We start from the raw sequence: 15,697 nt of genomic DNA, 5'->3' as shown, positions 1-15,697 counted from the left end.
GCAAGTCGTGAATGTTCTTGGTTAAGATCAATGATCCATCATATCCGGAATTCATGTGGTCTAACTTCGAAGACAGACAATCCAACTGTCATCCATGAAGATAATGCAGCCTGTGTTGCCCAAATGAAAGAAGGATTCATCAAGGGCGATAAGACTAAACACATATCTCCAAAGTTTTTCAGTGCTCATGAGTTTCAGAAGGCTAAAGTCATTGAAGTCAGACAAATCCGTTCAAATGAAAATCTGGCAGACTTGTTCACCAAATCTCTACCAAAGTGCACATTTCAGAAGTTAGTGCAAGGCATCGGATTACGTCGACTTTCCAAACAGCTAAATTTGGAGAATGCGGAATCAGGGGGAGATACATATCAGGGGGAGCATCCCTGATGCATGCTTGTTGTACTCTTTTTCCTTCGATTAGGATTTTTTCCACTGGGTTTTTCCAAGCAAGGTTTTAACGAGGCAACATAAGCATACTTGACACTATATCAACGATCCAGGAAAAGTTGTACTCTTTTTCCTTCGCTATGGTTTTTTTCCACTGGGTTTTTCCAAGCAAGGTTTTAACGAGGCAACTCATGTTGATATGTGGGCATCCAAGGGGGAGTGTTGAAAAGTCTCATGGGCAATGAATGCCCACAGTTTCATTTGTGAAAGTCTTCTGCATGGGCAAAGTTTTCAATGCCCATGCAAAGTGAAAGAGATTGTATAGTCAGACGAAGTTTCATAAATTTCAAGATGCATTAACTGCATCAGTTTGGAGTTGCTCTATAAATAGAGCACTCCGCATGTTTTTAAGTTACAAGGAAAGAAAAGAAGAAGTGAACGAGAGAAAAATATCAGTAACATCATCTATTTTCTCTGCTTTTATTTGTTATCTGCCTGTGCTATAGTTTTAGTGTGGCATTTTACATCTACCTTGCACCTACCATTAAAAAGGTTATTCTCTCAAACTTTAACCCTTTTATAACAATAATTTCATTTTTAGCCGTATTTTTAACTATATATATATATATATATATATATATATATATATATATATACACACATATGAGGTTGGGTAGTTTTTTTATCCAACGGTAAGGACCTATAATTTCCAAACCATCCCAACCCCCCCCCCCCCCCCCCCAACCCCGGTCCCACACTTTATAATTTGTTAAACATTTATATTTCGTTGATTTTTATTTTTGGGCCAATACTTGTTTTATTTTTTACAAATATTTTGATGTAAAAAAAAAATTATGTTCTGAAGAAAAAAAATTGTTGAGAAAATTGAAAATTTTAATGGATATGTATTTATAGATTTTTGGAGAAGTTTAATAATTTTTTTTTCATTAGATTTAAACTTGATTCATGAGATTTTTTTTTGTATCATTAAAATTAATTAAATTAAATTTGAGTCTTTGAATTTAAAATGGATTTATCTGGGCGCTGGATTTAAACTTGAGTTGTGGGAAAATTTGAATTTGAGCCATTGGATTTGAACGGTGGGCGCTTCTAGGTCGTAGGTAAAGTGCTTGCTATGTGCTCACCCGTAGAGGATTCCTTTGCCAACTTGATGCTGTTGCGTGGGGCCTGCGTGGCCTGGTTTCACAGGATGGAGCACTGTTGCTGGGAGCCCTCTTTTAACCTTATTATTGTTGGCCTATTATAAGATTTAGCCCAATCGTCCACCCTCTTAAAATAGATAATATCATTTGTTAAAAGAAATACATTCCTTGGAGATGATGATTGGACCCAAAAATTTTGAGTTTTTTTTTTCCCGCCCTCCAAATGGAGACAACTTAAGACATCCAATCTAATCTAGGGAGAAATTTTTTATAGTGACGGGAATACAGGTGGTACACCATATGTTTTTATGTAAGTGGTAAGAAATTTTATTTTTTAAATTATTAACTTTTTAACACATATATTTCACTATTTATATAATAACACATGATGTACCACTTCTTGTACCGATCGCATTAAAAAATCTATCCGAGGAGTTGAGATCTGCCGTGCCAAAACTCCCCCGCCTGCAATTTGGTGTTCACACTTGTCCCGTATCCAACCTCGGTCCTTTCAAGCAAAGGCATTTAATTAGAGCATCCAAACAGCACTGCCTCAGATACGCCGGCCAAAAGTTGGCATTTTCCTCCCTCACACATGCTTAGTCCCTAAGCTAGATCTACTATGCTTAATTATATTCTTCCCCGGATAATTACTTAATCTATCCTTATTTTTTCTTTTACTAAAATACCCTCCCACCAAACACTCTGATTGCCATTATCAAGGGCAGAACGGTACTCTCGCTTCTCAAATACTCTCCCCCCTTCTACCTATATATATAACACCCGCCCATATTTCCCCATACGCAACCCACAAAACACTCAGAAAACCACTCGATCATCACCGACCAATGGCGTCCGGTAACGAAGTTCAAGTGAAGCTGACCTCCGCCCACGACCTTAAGAACGTGAACTGGCGAAACGGGGGCGTCAAGCCCTACGCCGTCGTTTGGGTGGACCCCAACAGAAAATGCTCCAGCCGCGTCGACGAGGAGGGCGACACGTCACCCTACTGGGACGAGACCCTCACCATCCCCTTACCCGGCCCCGTCGACGGCGACACCACTCTCTACATCGACATCGTCCACGCCGGATCCGACCGGGACACCAAGCCCCTGATCGGGTCGGCCCGGCTCAAACTCCGCGAGGTCCTCGATGACGTGGGCTTCGACGAGCGCGCCAGCCGCACTCTGCATCTCAAGCGACCATCCGGTAGGCCCCACGGGAAGGTTGACGTTAAGGTTACTATTAGGAAGCCACGCCCTCGTGTAGCGGATCCCTACTACGCGCCGCCTTACGGTGTCCCGCCGCCAGCTGGCTCGCGGGATTTGCCGGCTCCTCCTCCGACTTACGGGGCACCATACGGCGCACCTGCTCCTCCGGCGCCGTACAATCCTTACTACGCAGCTGCTCCGCCGTCTGATTACCCGTATAACGGGTACAATGCTGCTCCGCCGCCGTACGGTCAGCCGGCTCCTTACGGTCAGACCGGACAGGGCAGTTACGGGCAGAGTTATGGGCAGGGATCGTACGGACAGGAAGAGAAGAAGAAGAGCAAGTTTGGGGGGATGGGGACAGGAGTGGCGGTGGGAGCGGTGGCTGGGGTGCTGGGTGGGCTGGCATTGGCGGAGGGTTTTGAATACATGGAGGACAAAATTGCAGATGACGTTGCTGAGAAAGTGGAGGATGATCAGTACGACGACGATGACTACTAGGCTGTTCCGTTGTTTTCCGATGTTTCGAGAGACTGTGAAGTCTCCGATATCCAGTTGTTAGTCGTGGCGTGGCTTGCAGGCCATGCTTTTTAATTAATTTGTATTTTATTTTGCTTTTTATTTTTGTTTTTGCATTGAGAGAAAAATGAAAGGAATCATATTATTCGGCGATTGAATTGAAATTTATGATATCGAATGGGACATGATGGTAGTCCAAGTCGAACATGCGTACGTTACTAACAAAGTGCGTGCGACAGGTTAAGCCAACAAAAAGGGATTTGGGTCTCATCCGGATCCAAATTATGGAATCTTTAGGATTTTTACATTTTATTTATTTATCGTACATAATGCGGACATAAATTATTTGATTTTATTTAAAATTAAATACAAATAGTATCTAACGAAAACTGGTCTCACGATGTACAATGAACGGTTAAAATGTGGAAATTCTTAAAATTCGTGAATCCAGAGAAGATCTTCTTGGAGCCAAAAACGTTAGGACAATTGTCCGTTTTTTCTCAAGCGTGTTATAGGATGAGTTGCGAATATGGTGCGATGCGCATGCGGCATAAAGAAAAAGAATGGTATCAAGTCTAGGATGGGCATCAAACCGACTCAACCAACCTTTTCGAATTCTATTGATCAATTTGGTTTGATTTCGATCGAGGAAAAAGTCATATAATTTAAAAATTGAACTGAATTGTCTTATATTTGGTTTGGTTCGTTTTTGATAATTTTAAAATTGATCAAAATTAAACCGAACCAATCATATATATTTTATTTTTAAATTTATTTATTTTACACATGTCAACCTATTTTAGATTATTAGACTATTCTCATAAGTAAGGGGTCAGTTTGTAAAGTCTGATTGTGTTCTTAATATAGCGGGACACGTTACTTTGCGAAAGTGTAGAAGTTACTATTTATGCGAACCACACTGCTCCGATACAATCTCTAATAGATGTTTACTGATTATGCATAAGGTTCACTTTTATTAGAAAACATAAAATTGATTTTGTGTTTTATCTAGGCATGTCTTATAAGCCCATTCTGTTTGACGTACACTCAACATGCTGACATTAGGGCATCAGATTGGCATCTATTCAGGGCAGTCGATGTAGGATGTGGAATTTCCATTTTTCTTTCTTTTTTCTATTTTTTATACAATATGAAATTCCTTTTTAAAATATATAAAAACAATATACCAATATTTGGCCTCCCTTCTCCATCACCTATGAATATGATTGGTCCACCATGGTATCAGATTTAGCTCTTAATCTATTGTTATATTGTCAATGACGGAATACATCTCAAGTACGTATTTACCCAGTTGATAGAAAACTAAAAACTCACGTAATGCCAAATAATTTGAAGAAAGATTGGAAGAAAATTCTACATAGTCAAGGATGAAGGCAGCTAAGGTCCAGTGGGGCAGCTGCTCCAATTGAAACTTTGTGCATAGGAAAAAAAATCATGATGGTTACAGAACTTGAATTTATCGTATTTAAGTAGTTTAAGTGATTAGTTGAAAGTTTAAATAATATGTATAATAAGCTATCATTGTGAAAAAATGTCGACAATTTGGCTTGATAAAAATTGAGAATAACAAGAAAAGTAATGAAATTATAGAAGAAATTCTACCATTAGGAATTTTGTTTTCTCAAGTATAATTGAAGGTTAAAGTCGTCCCAACCAAAGAAAATTTATAGTTGCGTTGCTGATTGTTGTAACATAATTTTAAGTAAGGATTGGAAGAAAATTCTACACGTTGTTGTCCTTGCTAAGCTTCTAAACAATTCTTATGAGCCTTCACGTGCACTGCAAGGCCCGGATTGAAATTCTACACGCCCTGATCACCCTTTGTTTCTTACAAGCAAGACTAAACCCCACATATAAAATCCCCCTCCTTTCTCTCTTCCCTTTCCTTCATATCATTTTCCACTGCTGCTTACAAATTACAATCCCTGCATTCACAGGTTCATCCTTTGAATCTTTCAGACAAGCATTACTGGGGAGCTTTGTCCGAAGACAGGACTTTGAGTGCAAAGATAAATTATATTGATCAGTTGAGTTGCAAGCTCGTTACGTACTTTACATCATTCAATTTCACGATCTGACAAGGCGGAATGGGTAAAAGAATGAGTACATGCATCCGAAAATTTATTCCATTTACCCGTAATCATCTTAAGAATTGTTATTAGCACCTTAAACACAATTGCCATTTTGAAGTTCTTATAACAACGTTGGATTTGTAATCTAGTCACAATGATTATTGGGTTGGGCTGAATTTCTGATATAACCACTATATTGATGCAGGATCTAGGCCCACTACATCAACTGCTTCAATGGGAGTGGATGTTACAGAAGAATATGCTAATGCTTTCCGCACCGAATCGTACCTCGACTTTTGGACACGTGTCGTTGCATTATCCAACAGTGAATCCACCAAACCGACGTGCAAGTCGATGGAGTCGACTACCGCAGCTCGGCTCCCATCCTATCGGCTCTTCGCGGAGCATCTATTGGATCCGGATCAACCCATGGTTACTCGGATCTTATCGTTGATTTGCAACCACCCGATCAATCACGTACTTTTATCTGACTATTTCACCCAAACCGCCGATGCTTCCATCCTATGTGGCCTCCTACTAAATGACATCAATCGTACACGTGTCAAATATCAGTCCATCAAATCCACCTTACAATCCTTAAATGACCATTCTACCCCTAAAACACTAACCCGTTTGACCAAATTCACCCCGATTTTATCTCTAATTCGCATCCAAGCCACTCAAGCCGGATGCTCTAACTTGCTGAAACGACTTGAGTCAACTCGTGACAAGGCTCGGGCCAAGCTCCAACTTGTAAAAAAGCTTCGAGCCGGCTCAACCATTTTCTTAGTTGCATTAACGGCTTCGTTGAGCGTAATAGTTGTCACGCATGCTATTGCGCTAGTTGTGGCAATGCCGGCTTTTCTAGCGGCTTCACTTGACTTGGCTTCGCCGAAGAGGTTGATTAAGATGACATCTCAACTCGACGCTGCCACAAAAGGAACTTACATACTAAACAGGGATTTGGAGACTGTGAGCCGACTCGTGGCTCGGCTAAACGATGAGCTTGAGCACATGCGTCGCATGGTCAAGTTTTGGGTGGAGCGTGGGGAGGAGGATTGGAGCCAAGCCGGAGGAGAACTGGCGCGCCAGCTGAAGAAAAATGATTGTAGCTTTAGGCAGCAGCTTGATGAGCTAGAGGAGCATTTGTATTTGTGTTTCATGACCATTAACAGGGCTAGAAATCTTGTGGTGAAGGAGATTCTGGATCCCGGTCAAATCACTCTAACCCATGATACATTATGAAAATAAAAACTCAATAATTGTTTTGTTTCTCTAGTCTATTTTGTTTTAAGTTTTTTATCAAAAATGGTTTCGATTGGCATAACTCTTCATTTTGGTCCCTAAGATTTGAAATCAATAGAAGTGGTCCTTGAATTTGCTACCGTCAATTATTTTGTTCCTTCGGTGAAAAATATTTGTTAACTAAGGACCAAAATGACAAAAATACCCTTAATTTTTGTCAAATTATTTTGCCCAATTGTTTATTAAATTGAGGGTCTTTGTCATTTAGGTCTATTTAAATTTAACAAAGATTTTCACGGAATAATTAAAATGATTGACATTAGACAAACTCATGGACCGTTTCTATCGATTTCAAATATCAAAAATCAAAGTAAAGAGTTATCAGAGACCATTTTGGCTAAAATGCCCCATCAATGTGGATTATAGGGTACATCGGTGTTCGTAAATCATATGAATGATGTTTTTTGTGGAAGAATTTGTCATACATGTGACATAAAATGAGGAAAATAAACTTGTAATTTAAAGACAAAAATTTGTCAAAATATTTTACATTGACAATGATGGTTTTGATATAGTTGGAAATATCGACACCTTAATTTGCTCGCAACCTCAGTGCATCGCCAAATTATTGTCCTTGACTCGGTGTCATGTGTTGTCATTTTCAAGTTTGAAGACCATTAGAAACCAATAAATGTTGGCATCAAAATACATTCAGTGTTAAGTAGAGAGATTCCGTTGCACATTCGGGAATATAACTCGTTCTCTTGATTGCTTCCGTCGTATAATTGATAATCATGTAACAAAAGAGATATACCGATTTCGAGTGGACATAAAATGACCCCTTTTTTTTCATTATGGTACGTTTATGTTCCTCTTGAAATAGAGTGGGCTGGACTGGCTGGCGGTCATTGAATGCCAACTAACACCACCCTCCTCCCTAACATAAATTCCCGGCACATGTCTTCATCAACGTGATTTCTGCGTGTGAAGTGAACTACTTGATCTTAATGCAGTAATTTTCCAGAAATATAAATAAAAATATTAATCATCTTATTGAAATTTCATTGGGATTTGGGATCGCTTCGGACTCTGATTTAATTATAATGCACAGTGTGGTAAATGAAGACTTTGACCTAGCTACTGGTTCCATTTCACTGAGTGTAAATCCGCTGCACTCATTTTGTGTACGATTTCTTTGTGATTTTTGTTATTTATTAATATGTGTTAATAAACTTACATGTCATTACATCACTTGATGTATATTTACAGCGTGCCTATCTTACTCCTCACTTTAATCATACAAGAAGTAAAACCCGGTGCGAGGTACATTCTCCTCCTACCCTAGCAAAAAAAATCCACTATCCACCCAACTTAGTTAATAACTTGGTTAATTTGTCACAATTCATTAATAATTAGTCACACAACTATAATAACTAGCAGAAAATTTTCAACCTATGGGAATTTGACCCGATACACTAAGTTTAATAATACGATTAATTAGAAATTTTTGGTAAGATTTTTATTGATACTCACTTTATATACCTTGTCATTTTTTATACGTGTTCTTCTTTCGTTAATCAATAAATATCGTACGTTTCTTGAAAAATAATACAATCAATTATATTTTTTTTGTTTTGTTTCCAACAAAGTGAGTGTCCCGACACACTAAAAAACTCCCCAAAAGTACGTTGCACTAGTTACGGCTCTAAGACCATCTCCAATGGTGATCTAAAATCTAAAATTATTTAGCCCAAAAAATTTAGGTTTTAGCCCAGAAAAAAACTTTTCTACTCCGACCCTTCTAGCCTAAAATTTTAACCCCAGATTATCAAAGAATGAATTAAGGCTATTTTTTTTTTAAATTAACTTTAAAAAAATTATGTAGACTATCCTAAATTAATTTTATGAACATTTTAACCTAAAAATATTTAAATTCCGATAAATTTTGAAAAATCACTAAATCAATACATGAAAATCATGATAAACCACATAAACTTAAAAAAAAAAAAAAAAAGAAAAAAAAAAAGACAATTAATAAACCACATAAACTTACATAAACTTAATAATGATATCCAGCATCTTAACTTGGTGATGGACTTGGGTGATAGTCTTGAGATGAATCATCATCTTGAAATATACTCCTTGTGGCATTCCTTCGTAAAATTTCCTTTTGCTTACCACGTAAGTATTTCTTCCTCTCTGGAGTGTATTTATCGAGGTCCTCCATGATCAAATTAGTTTCATACCTCTCTTGCTCCCTATCCCCTTCTTCCTTCATGGCCAAAAATATTTGGGCCGATTCTTCTTGCCGATGGCACTGGTTTTCGTTCATTCTTGCCATTTTGCCAGCAAATTATGCACGTATCGGATCTTGGGAATTCCCTTTTCTCTTTGCTTCCTTTTGCTTATCTCTACCCGGAGGCCTTGGAAAAGAAGAAGTTGGGCTCATTTGGTTGACACCTTCATTGTCGGCAAAATTCACACCTTCATTGACATCATTTGGGGGTGGGGCTTCATTATGAAATAATCTTCCACATTGTTAATTCGCATCGGTTCCCCATCTCGGACAATCCTTGAGGATGTTCCAAGCATGATGCAACTTAAAAACTTGATTTTTTGGTGTAGTTCTTGTCTTGTAAATTGTCATTGCTTTGTCACCCTGTGCAACAAATACATAAAAACAATTAGTTGCAAAATACTATTATGTATATGACAACTAAAATATCAACAAAAACTCACAATTTATGAGGCGCCCCTTCCACTAGGCATGTCAACCATGACTCTCTCCAAGCTTCTCTTCCACAAAGTGCACGCTTTGTTGATAATCTTCCACCGATCATAAACACCACCAACTTCCCTTCGACCGGCGTTGGAATTTTCATGGAACTTATCAACGATTTTACCCCACAAAACCTTTCTATTTTGATTGGTGCCGACGGCACCATCTTCGCTAACCGAAATCCATGCCAAACATAAAGCAATATCTTCGTCAAAGGTCCAATTACGACCTCTAACATGCTCTTTTGCCATCTTGAAAATTCTGGAAATGAGAAGAAATGGTATAAAGAAAAATTGGAAGAATTGTAGGAGAAAAGTGAGTTTTGTGTGGATGTTTGAACAAATACATAGGTATTTATAGAGTTTTTGGTTGAATTGTAAGTTAAATAATTTTTTAAAATTATTCTAGCCGTTGGATTTAAATTTGGACCGTTAGATCTTTTTTTTTTTACCATTATATTTAATTATATTCGATCTAAGCCGTTGGATTCAATAAATACATAAATATAAAACTTAAAAAAAAAATTTGAACTTGGACCGTTGGATTAACCAACGGCCCATTTAAACGTAGCCGTTGGATTATAAAAAGTAGCCGTTAGGCTACTTATTACACTGACAGGCGGGGGAACACCCCCACTGGGGCTGTTGGTTTTCTGAAAATGCCTAGCGCGAGCAGCGCATAGGCGAGTAGGGAAAGGGAACTAGGCTTCACAGCCCTGGTTTCAGTCTCAGTTGGTGGGACCCATTTTGCTTTATGGCCTAAAACTAGGCCGGTATTTAACCCTCAAATGGGTTTTAGGTTTTAGGTTAATTTTGGGTCATATGTTGGAGTGGATTTTTTTTTGGGGGGGGGGGGGGGGGAGGAGAAATTTTAGGTTACAAGTCACCATTGGAAATGGTCTAATAGAGGTGTTGCAAATTAATAGTCATATTTTAGTGTTAGATCTATCTCAACAATCCCCAACAAATTTATGAAAGACTTCTTAATGGTTTCATATACCTTTTTTGCATATGGGTTGGTCTAAGGTAGTAACAAAGATCCTAAAAGGGTACATGAGGCCATTTTCAACCGAATAAGGGTCAGAGGGCTCGTTTTAACTTTTTGGTCATCTAAGAAATTAATATTTTAATGAACAGTGCATGACAATATTTCTTACCATCTCCAACCGAGGGCCATAGGGTCAAACATATTTTATTATTTTAATTGAATTACTAAGGTTACTTAAATTAAATTAGGAAGTTATAGGAAAAAAATATGACTATTATTTAATATTGAATTACTAAGGTTATTTAATGTTGTTTAATATTGTTTAGTGTTGTTTTATGTTACTTAATGTTATTTAAGGTTGTTTAATAACTTAGGAAGTTATAGGAAAAAAAAATAGAATTAAATTTTTTTTTTTTTAAATTTGTAAAAATAAAAAATCGAATATGACATTAGCATGTGGCTCAGCCCGGTGCTGGCTGGGTTAGGCTAGCCGGTTGGCCCTTTGGCTTGGTCCTTGGTTGGAGATGATTTTTGACCATCTGGACCATTCGGTTGGAGACACCCAACAAGATTTAACACAAACCCTAAATTTTCCTATGTGTATTTTGAATAATATTATCGTGCCACGTATGATTTTGTCAAAATTAACTTTGAGGTAATTCATCTTGATATTAACGTTTTCCTCTAAACAAGTTTTACGTGTTGTGTGATTATATTGATTAATATACAATTAAAAAGTAATGCTAGGAAAATCAATTTTTTAGACCAAATTTGTAAACCAAGTAATGTATCATCAACAGATTTAAATACGTTAATCAATACTTATAATTGTCAATAACCGCGTCATATGATTTACTCAATTTGACCTAAATAATTCATCTCCCTACCATTACCATAGTTAAATACACACCCCACTCTCGACTGCTCAGTCTACTCCCACTGCATAATTCACCGACTGGGGGGATTAAAAGAGAGAAACATTTATGGATCACAACATTGAACGGTGACACCCATAATTGCACCCCAACTACACGAAGCAACTAGATTATAAGTATCTCCTAAATCTCATTGATCGACTCACACACTCTTCTATCTTCAAACCATCTCCACCTTCTCCTCCTCCATTGTTAGATTCTGCTCCTCCCCATCACCACCAACAATGGCGGACATATCGAAGGTGAAAGTCACCGGAAAAACCCATGTGAAGCCTAACAAGAAGATAGGCAGCCAACAATGTCAACTAGTCACATTTGACCTACCCTACCTGGCTTTTTACTACAACCAAAAGCTCCTTTTTTACAAGGGGGGTGAGTTCGAGGAAATGGTGAAGAAACTGAAGGAGGGTTTGGAGGTGGTTCTGGGGGAGTTTTACCAGCTGGCGGGGAAGCTTGGGAAGGACGAGGAGGGAGTGTTTAGGGTTGAGTATGGGGATGAGATGGAGGGCGTGGAGGTGGCCGAGGCGGCGGCGGAGGAGATCAGTATAGCTGATCTGGCAGTTGAGGAAGGCACCAGTGCTTTGAAGGACTTCATACCCTACAATGGGGTCTTGAACTTGGAGGGCGTTCACAGGCCACTCCTAGCAGTGCAGGTAATTACTTAACTAATACTAATGAAGCTGCGTGAAAAAATACTTAAATCAAATTACATGTGAAATTGCTAATCTAATAAAATTTATCATTTGACAAAAAAATAAAAATTACATGCCATTTTATGTGGCTTCATGAAATTTAGGGTGTAGTCAAAATAGGATTTGATAGAATTTTAATAGATTTTAAAATCAAGGTGTAGTCAATTACAATTTTAAAAGATTTAGAAATCATGGTGTAGTCAAAGTAGGATTTAAGAGGATTTTAAAGAATACATTCAAATCCAAGGATAGTTCATTAAGATTTCAAATAATACATCTAAGTCCAGAGTTAGTGAGAATGCAAAAGATTTGGTAGGATCTGAATGGGAAAGAGATTTTGATGGATTTGAAGGTGGATGGTATATATACCAAATGCCATCAAGAATCCTACCATCCCCTATCTGATTTCTTTTCACGCCCTCAAACAGAAAAGAACCTCCCAACCCCTTCATCTTCATCTATACCTTCCTCTTCAGAAGACACCCCATCGTCCTCTTCGACTTCATCATCTTCATTCTCATCTATCATGGATTTTTTTTTTTTTTTTTTTTCAAATTCTACTCGTAAACAACTATTGGGTTTGGCAAGTTCTAATCCCTAATTCTAAATAAAATCTTGTTCTCCAGGATTCAAGAACTCACAAATATAATTCTAAGTTAATAAAAAAATCCATTCTAATCCCTAATTAACTATTGGGTTCTGGCAAGTTCTAATCCCCTTTGCCAGTTCTAATCTTGGCATGTTGGTGGAAAAAAGGAATTAGGGACACTACAACAGCAGCCACCATTTTTATGACCATTTTTTCCGAGGTGAAGTGACGCACCCTAAACGCTAATCCCTTATACTGGCAAGTTCTAATCTTTCCATAGAGGTCTCCCCACCGGTCTCATGCTCTCCTAGGCGAGTACTTCTGCTGCGTGCATCGTTGGTGTGCGGTAGGTCATGAAGGCAGTTTAATCTCAGCCATAAGATTTTATTAAAAATGATCTAACAACTCTGTGTGTGATTTCCCTTTTTTTTTTCAAAATACTACGAAATCCATGAAAGAAGTCCATACAAATCAATAGAAATCTATAATATAATCCATATAAATCTATCAAAATTCATATACAATTATAGAGTTTATTAAAATTCTTTAAAATCTACCACTTAAAAAAATACATTAAAATCATTTGAAATCCAAATTGACTACCTCCCTCTTATTCATTTCAAAGTTGGTCTCAATTTAATTTGTGATTTCTTTGAGAGATAAATAAATGCTCGCTCATCTAAAATTATAAGAGGATTTTAGTATGTTCCGAATAAGTAACAGAATATTACATGTTATAATATAATTAGAGATAACTTGAAAAGAAAATTTTCCAAGCATAATGTAGCAATCCCATCATATTGTTTTGTCTTGGTAAGCTTTTTATTGCCCCTTAAAGGATCCAAGCAAGGACAGTCCCACATATGAATGAAATGACTTTTATTTTTTTAAGGGCAATATATTGACTTAGCTTTAGATTCCATACTTGCAATTATTGAGGCAAAAAAAGTATTATCTATATCCAATAATTTATCAAAAACATAATGTGAGCAAGTGTTGCCATTGTCAATAGGTTAGGCAGTTGATTATGTCAATGTGTCCGTCCATTTTTTTGAATTTCGAGTTATAATCTCTTGCTTGTAGATGAATAAGCATCCAATTGTTAGAACTGTTTAGAATTAATCCATTAGTTAGAACAATGTGTTCGTTATTCGTTACCTTGACTTGAGCTCGATTTACATAACATTACATATATTTTTTCCTCCAAAAAAGAATTGCACTTGTTGGCTGATTTTTAATTACTATTTACGATGATTAATTTTTCTTTTTTCTCATTGGTTTGGCAGTTGACCAAGCTGAAAGATGGACTGGCGATAGGGTGCGCCTTCAACCATGCAATCCTAGACGGGACCTCCACGTGGTACTTCATGGGCTCATGGGCCGAGATCTGCAAGGGATCCAAATCCATCTCGACCCAACCATTTCTGGATCGGACCCAGGCCCGAAACACGCGCGTGAAGCTCGATCTCTCCCCGCCACCATCAAACGGCGACGTTTCGGCCAACGATAAAAAAGACCCGAACCTCAGAGAGAGAGTCTTCAAATTCTCTGAAGCAGCAATCGACAAGATCAAGTCAATGGTCAACGCAAACCGTCCATCCGACGGTTCAAAACCGTTCTCCACATTCCAGTCCCTCTCCGTCCACATCTGGCGCCACGTCACCCAAGCCCGCCAACTAAAACCCGAGGACTACACGGTGTTCACCGTTTTCGCTGACTGCCGCAAACGGGTCGACCCGCCCATGCCCGACGCCTACTTCGGGAACCTAATCCAGGCCGTGTTCACCGTCACGGCCGCCGGATTGCTGTCGGCGAACCCGCCGGAGTTCGGCGCATCGATCATCCAGAAGGCGATCGAGGGGCACAACGCGAAAGCGATCGATCAGAGGAACACGGAGTGGGAGAGCTCGCCGAAGATTTTCGAGTTCAAAGATGCGGGAGTAAACTGCGTGGCGATGGGGAGCTCGCCAAGGTTCCAGGTGTATGAGGTGGATTTCGGGTGGGGAAAACCCGAGGGGGTGAGAAGCGGGTCGAACAATCGGTTCGACGGGATGGTGTATTTGTACCAGGGGAAGAGCGGCGGGAGGAGCATCGATGTGGAGATTAGCTTGGAGGCTCCAACGATGGAGAAGCTGGAGCAGGACAAGGGTTTTCTGGTCGTAGAAAATTAGTTAAATAAGCTTAATTAATTAAGCATGGATTTGGGTTAATTTGAAGGCAGTTTAATTAGTAGTGGTAACTATGGGATTATAATTAATTAATTGGTTCGTATGTGGGTTTAGTTGAGGCAGGCATTTAATAATTACTGGAGTCACATACGGACCAATTTTTATTTAGATTTGTGTGGGAGTGTGAGTTTTTTGTTGGACTTTAATTTAATTTTCTTTTTTATTGTATTTTTTGTTTAATTGGAATTTCAGATTTTCAATTCTTAAATTTAAATTCTATGTAAATAGATATTATTTTCAAATTTTCATGAATGAGAAATTAAATATAAAAAAGATCGTATTCAAATTCAAATTTTTTCTAGATTAATCAGATAAGAAAATTCACCAATTTAAAAAAATAAAATTTCATTGTTTCATTTTTGGACATTTTAAAATTCCTTAATCATTTTAAATTTTCTCTTCCAAACAGAATGTTACGGAAGATATCAAAAATATGCGGGTGCGGCTCACTACCAATCATAGCGGCCCTCATACAATGAGTAGAACCATTTAATACGAGTTGCTGTTATTTTGTAATTAAGATGATCAATGTCGGACTTTCACATTTTTCAACATATACAAAGCTAATAGAATCAAGGAAGTGACGCTTAAATATAAAAACAATTGGGTGCGAAATACACCTTCACTTTTAACTTCTCAACCAACAATGCCTTGACTTCTTCCTTCGTCAACTCAACACTGCCACACTCTGATCCCTCCACGCTGCCGATATCTCTGGCACCTGCTGCATCTTGCTTAACGGCAAGTGGCGGTCGTTGGCGTCCCATGCTACTCGGTACCTCCGGTTTTCTTGTTTTGATTCTTCACCACTTGTCCAGAGGAACTTGATCAAGACTCCTCTCTTTCTACACAAAACAAAAACGCACAAT

At 38.3% G+C, this 15,697-nt stretch overlaps 3 protein-coding genes across 3 annotated transcripts; all 3 read left to right on the top strand.

Moving 5' to 3' along the window:
- Positions 1–2,342: 2,342 nt before the first annotated feature.
- LOC137735399 (protein SRC2 homolog) lies at positions 2,343–3,438 on the top strand. The gene has a single exon (XM_068474826.1). The coding sequence runs from the start codon at positions 2,399–2,401 to the stop codon at positions 3,260–3,262; it is 864 nt and encodes a 287-aa protein (XP_068330927.1). The 5' UTR covers positions 2,343–2,398; the 3' UTR covers positions 3,263–3,438.
- Positions 3,439–5,250: 1,812 nt separating this feature from the next.
- On the top strand, positions 5,251–6,690 carry LOC137733359 (UPF0496 protein At3g49070). The gene is made up of 2 exons (XM_068472511.1): positions 5,251–5,404; positions 5,579–6,690. The coding sequence occupies exons 1-2, from the start codon at positions 5,389–5,391 to the stop codon at positions 6,616–6,618; spliced, it is 1,056 nt and encodes a 351-aa protein (XP_068328612.1). The 5' UTR covers positions 5,251–5,388; the 3' UTR covers positions 6,619–6,690.
- Positions 6,691–11,342: 4,652 nt separating this feature from the next.
- Positions 11,343–14,996, top strand: LOC137734016 (BAHD acyltransferase DCR-like). Its single transcript, XM_068473258.1, has 2 exons — positions 11,343–11,972; positions 13,887–14,996. Exons 1-2 carry the CDS (start codon positions 11,544–11,546, stop codon positions 14,769–14,771), a joined length of 1,314 nt encoding a protein of 437 aa, XP_068329359.1. The 5' UTR covers positions 11,343–11,543; the 3' UTR covers positions 14,772–14,996.
- The last annotated feature ends 701 nt before the right edge of the window (positions 14,997–15,697 follow it).

The sequence above is a fragment of the Pyrus communis genome, chromosome 5 (genome assembly GCF_963583255.1).
Source record: "Pyrus communis chromosome 5, drPyrComm1.1, whole genome shotgun sequence".
Taxonomy (NCBI): domain Eukaryota; kingdom Viridiplantae; phylum Streptophyta; class Magnoliopsida; order Rosales; family Rosaceae; genus Pyrus; species Pyrus communis.
The sequence above is the reverse complement of the archived record's forward strand: the minus strand, read 5'-3'. Positions and strand labels throughout refer to the sequence as shown.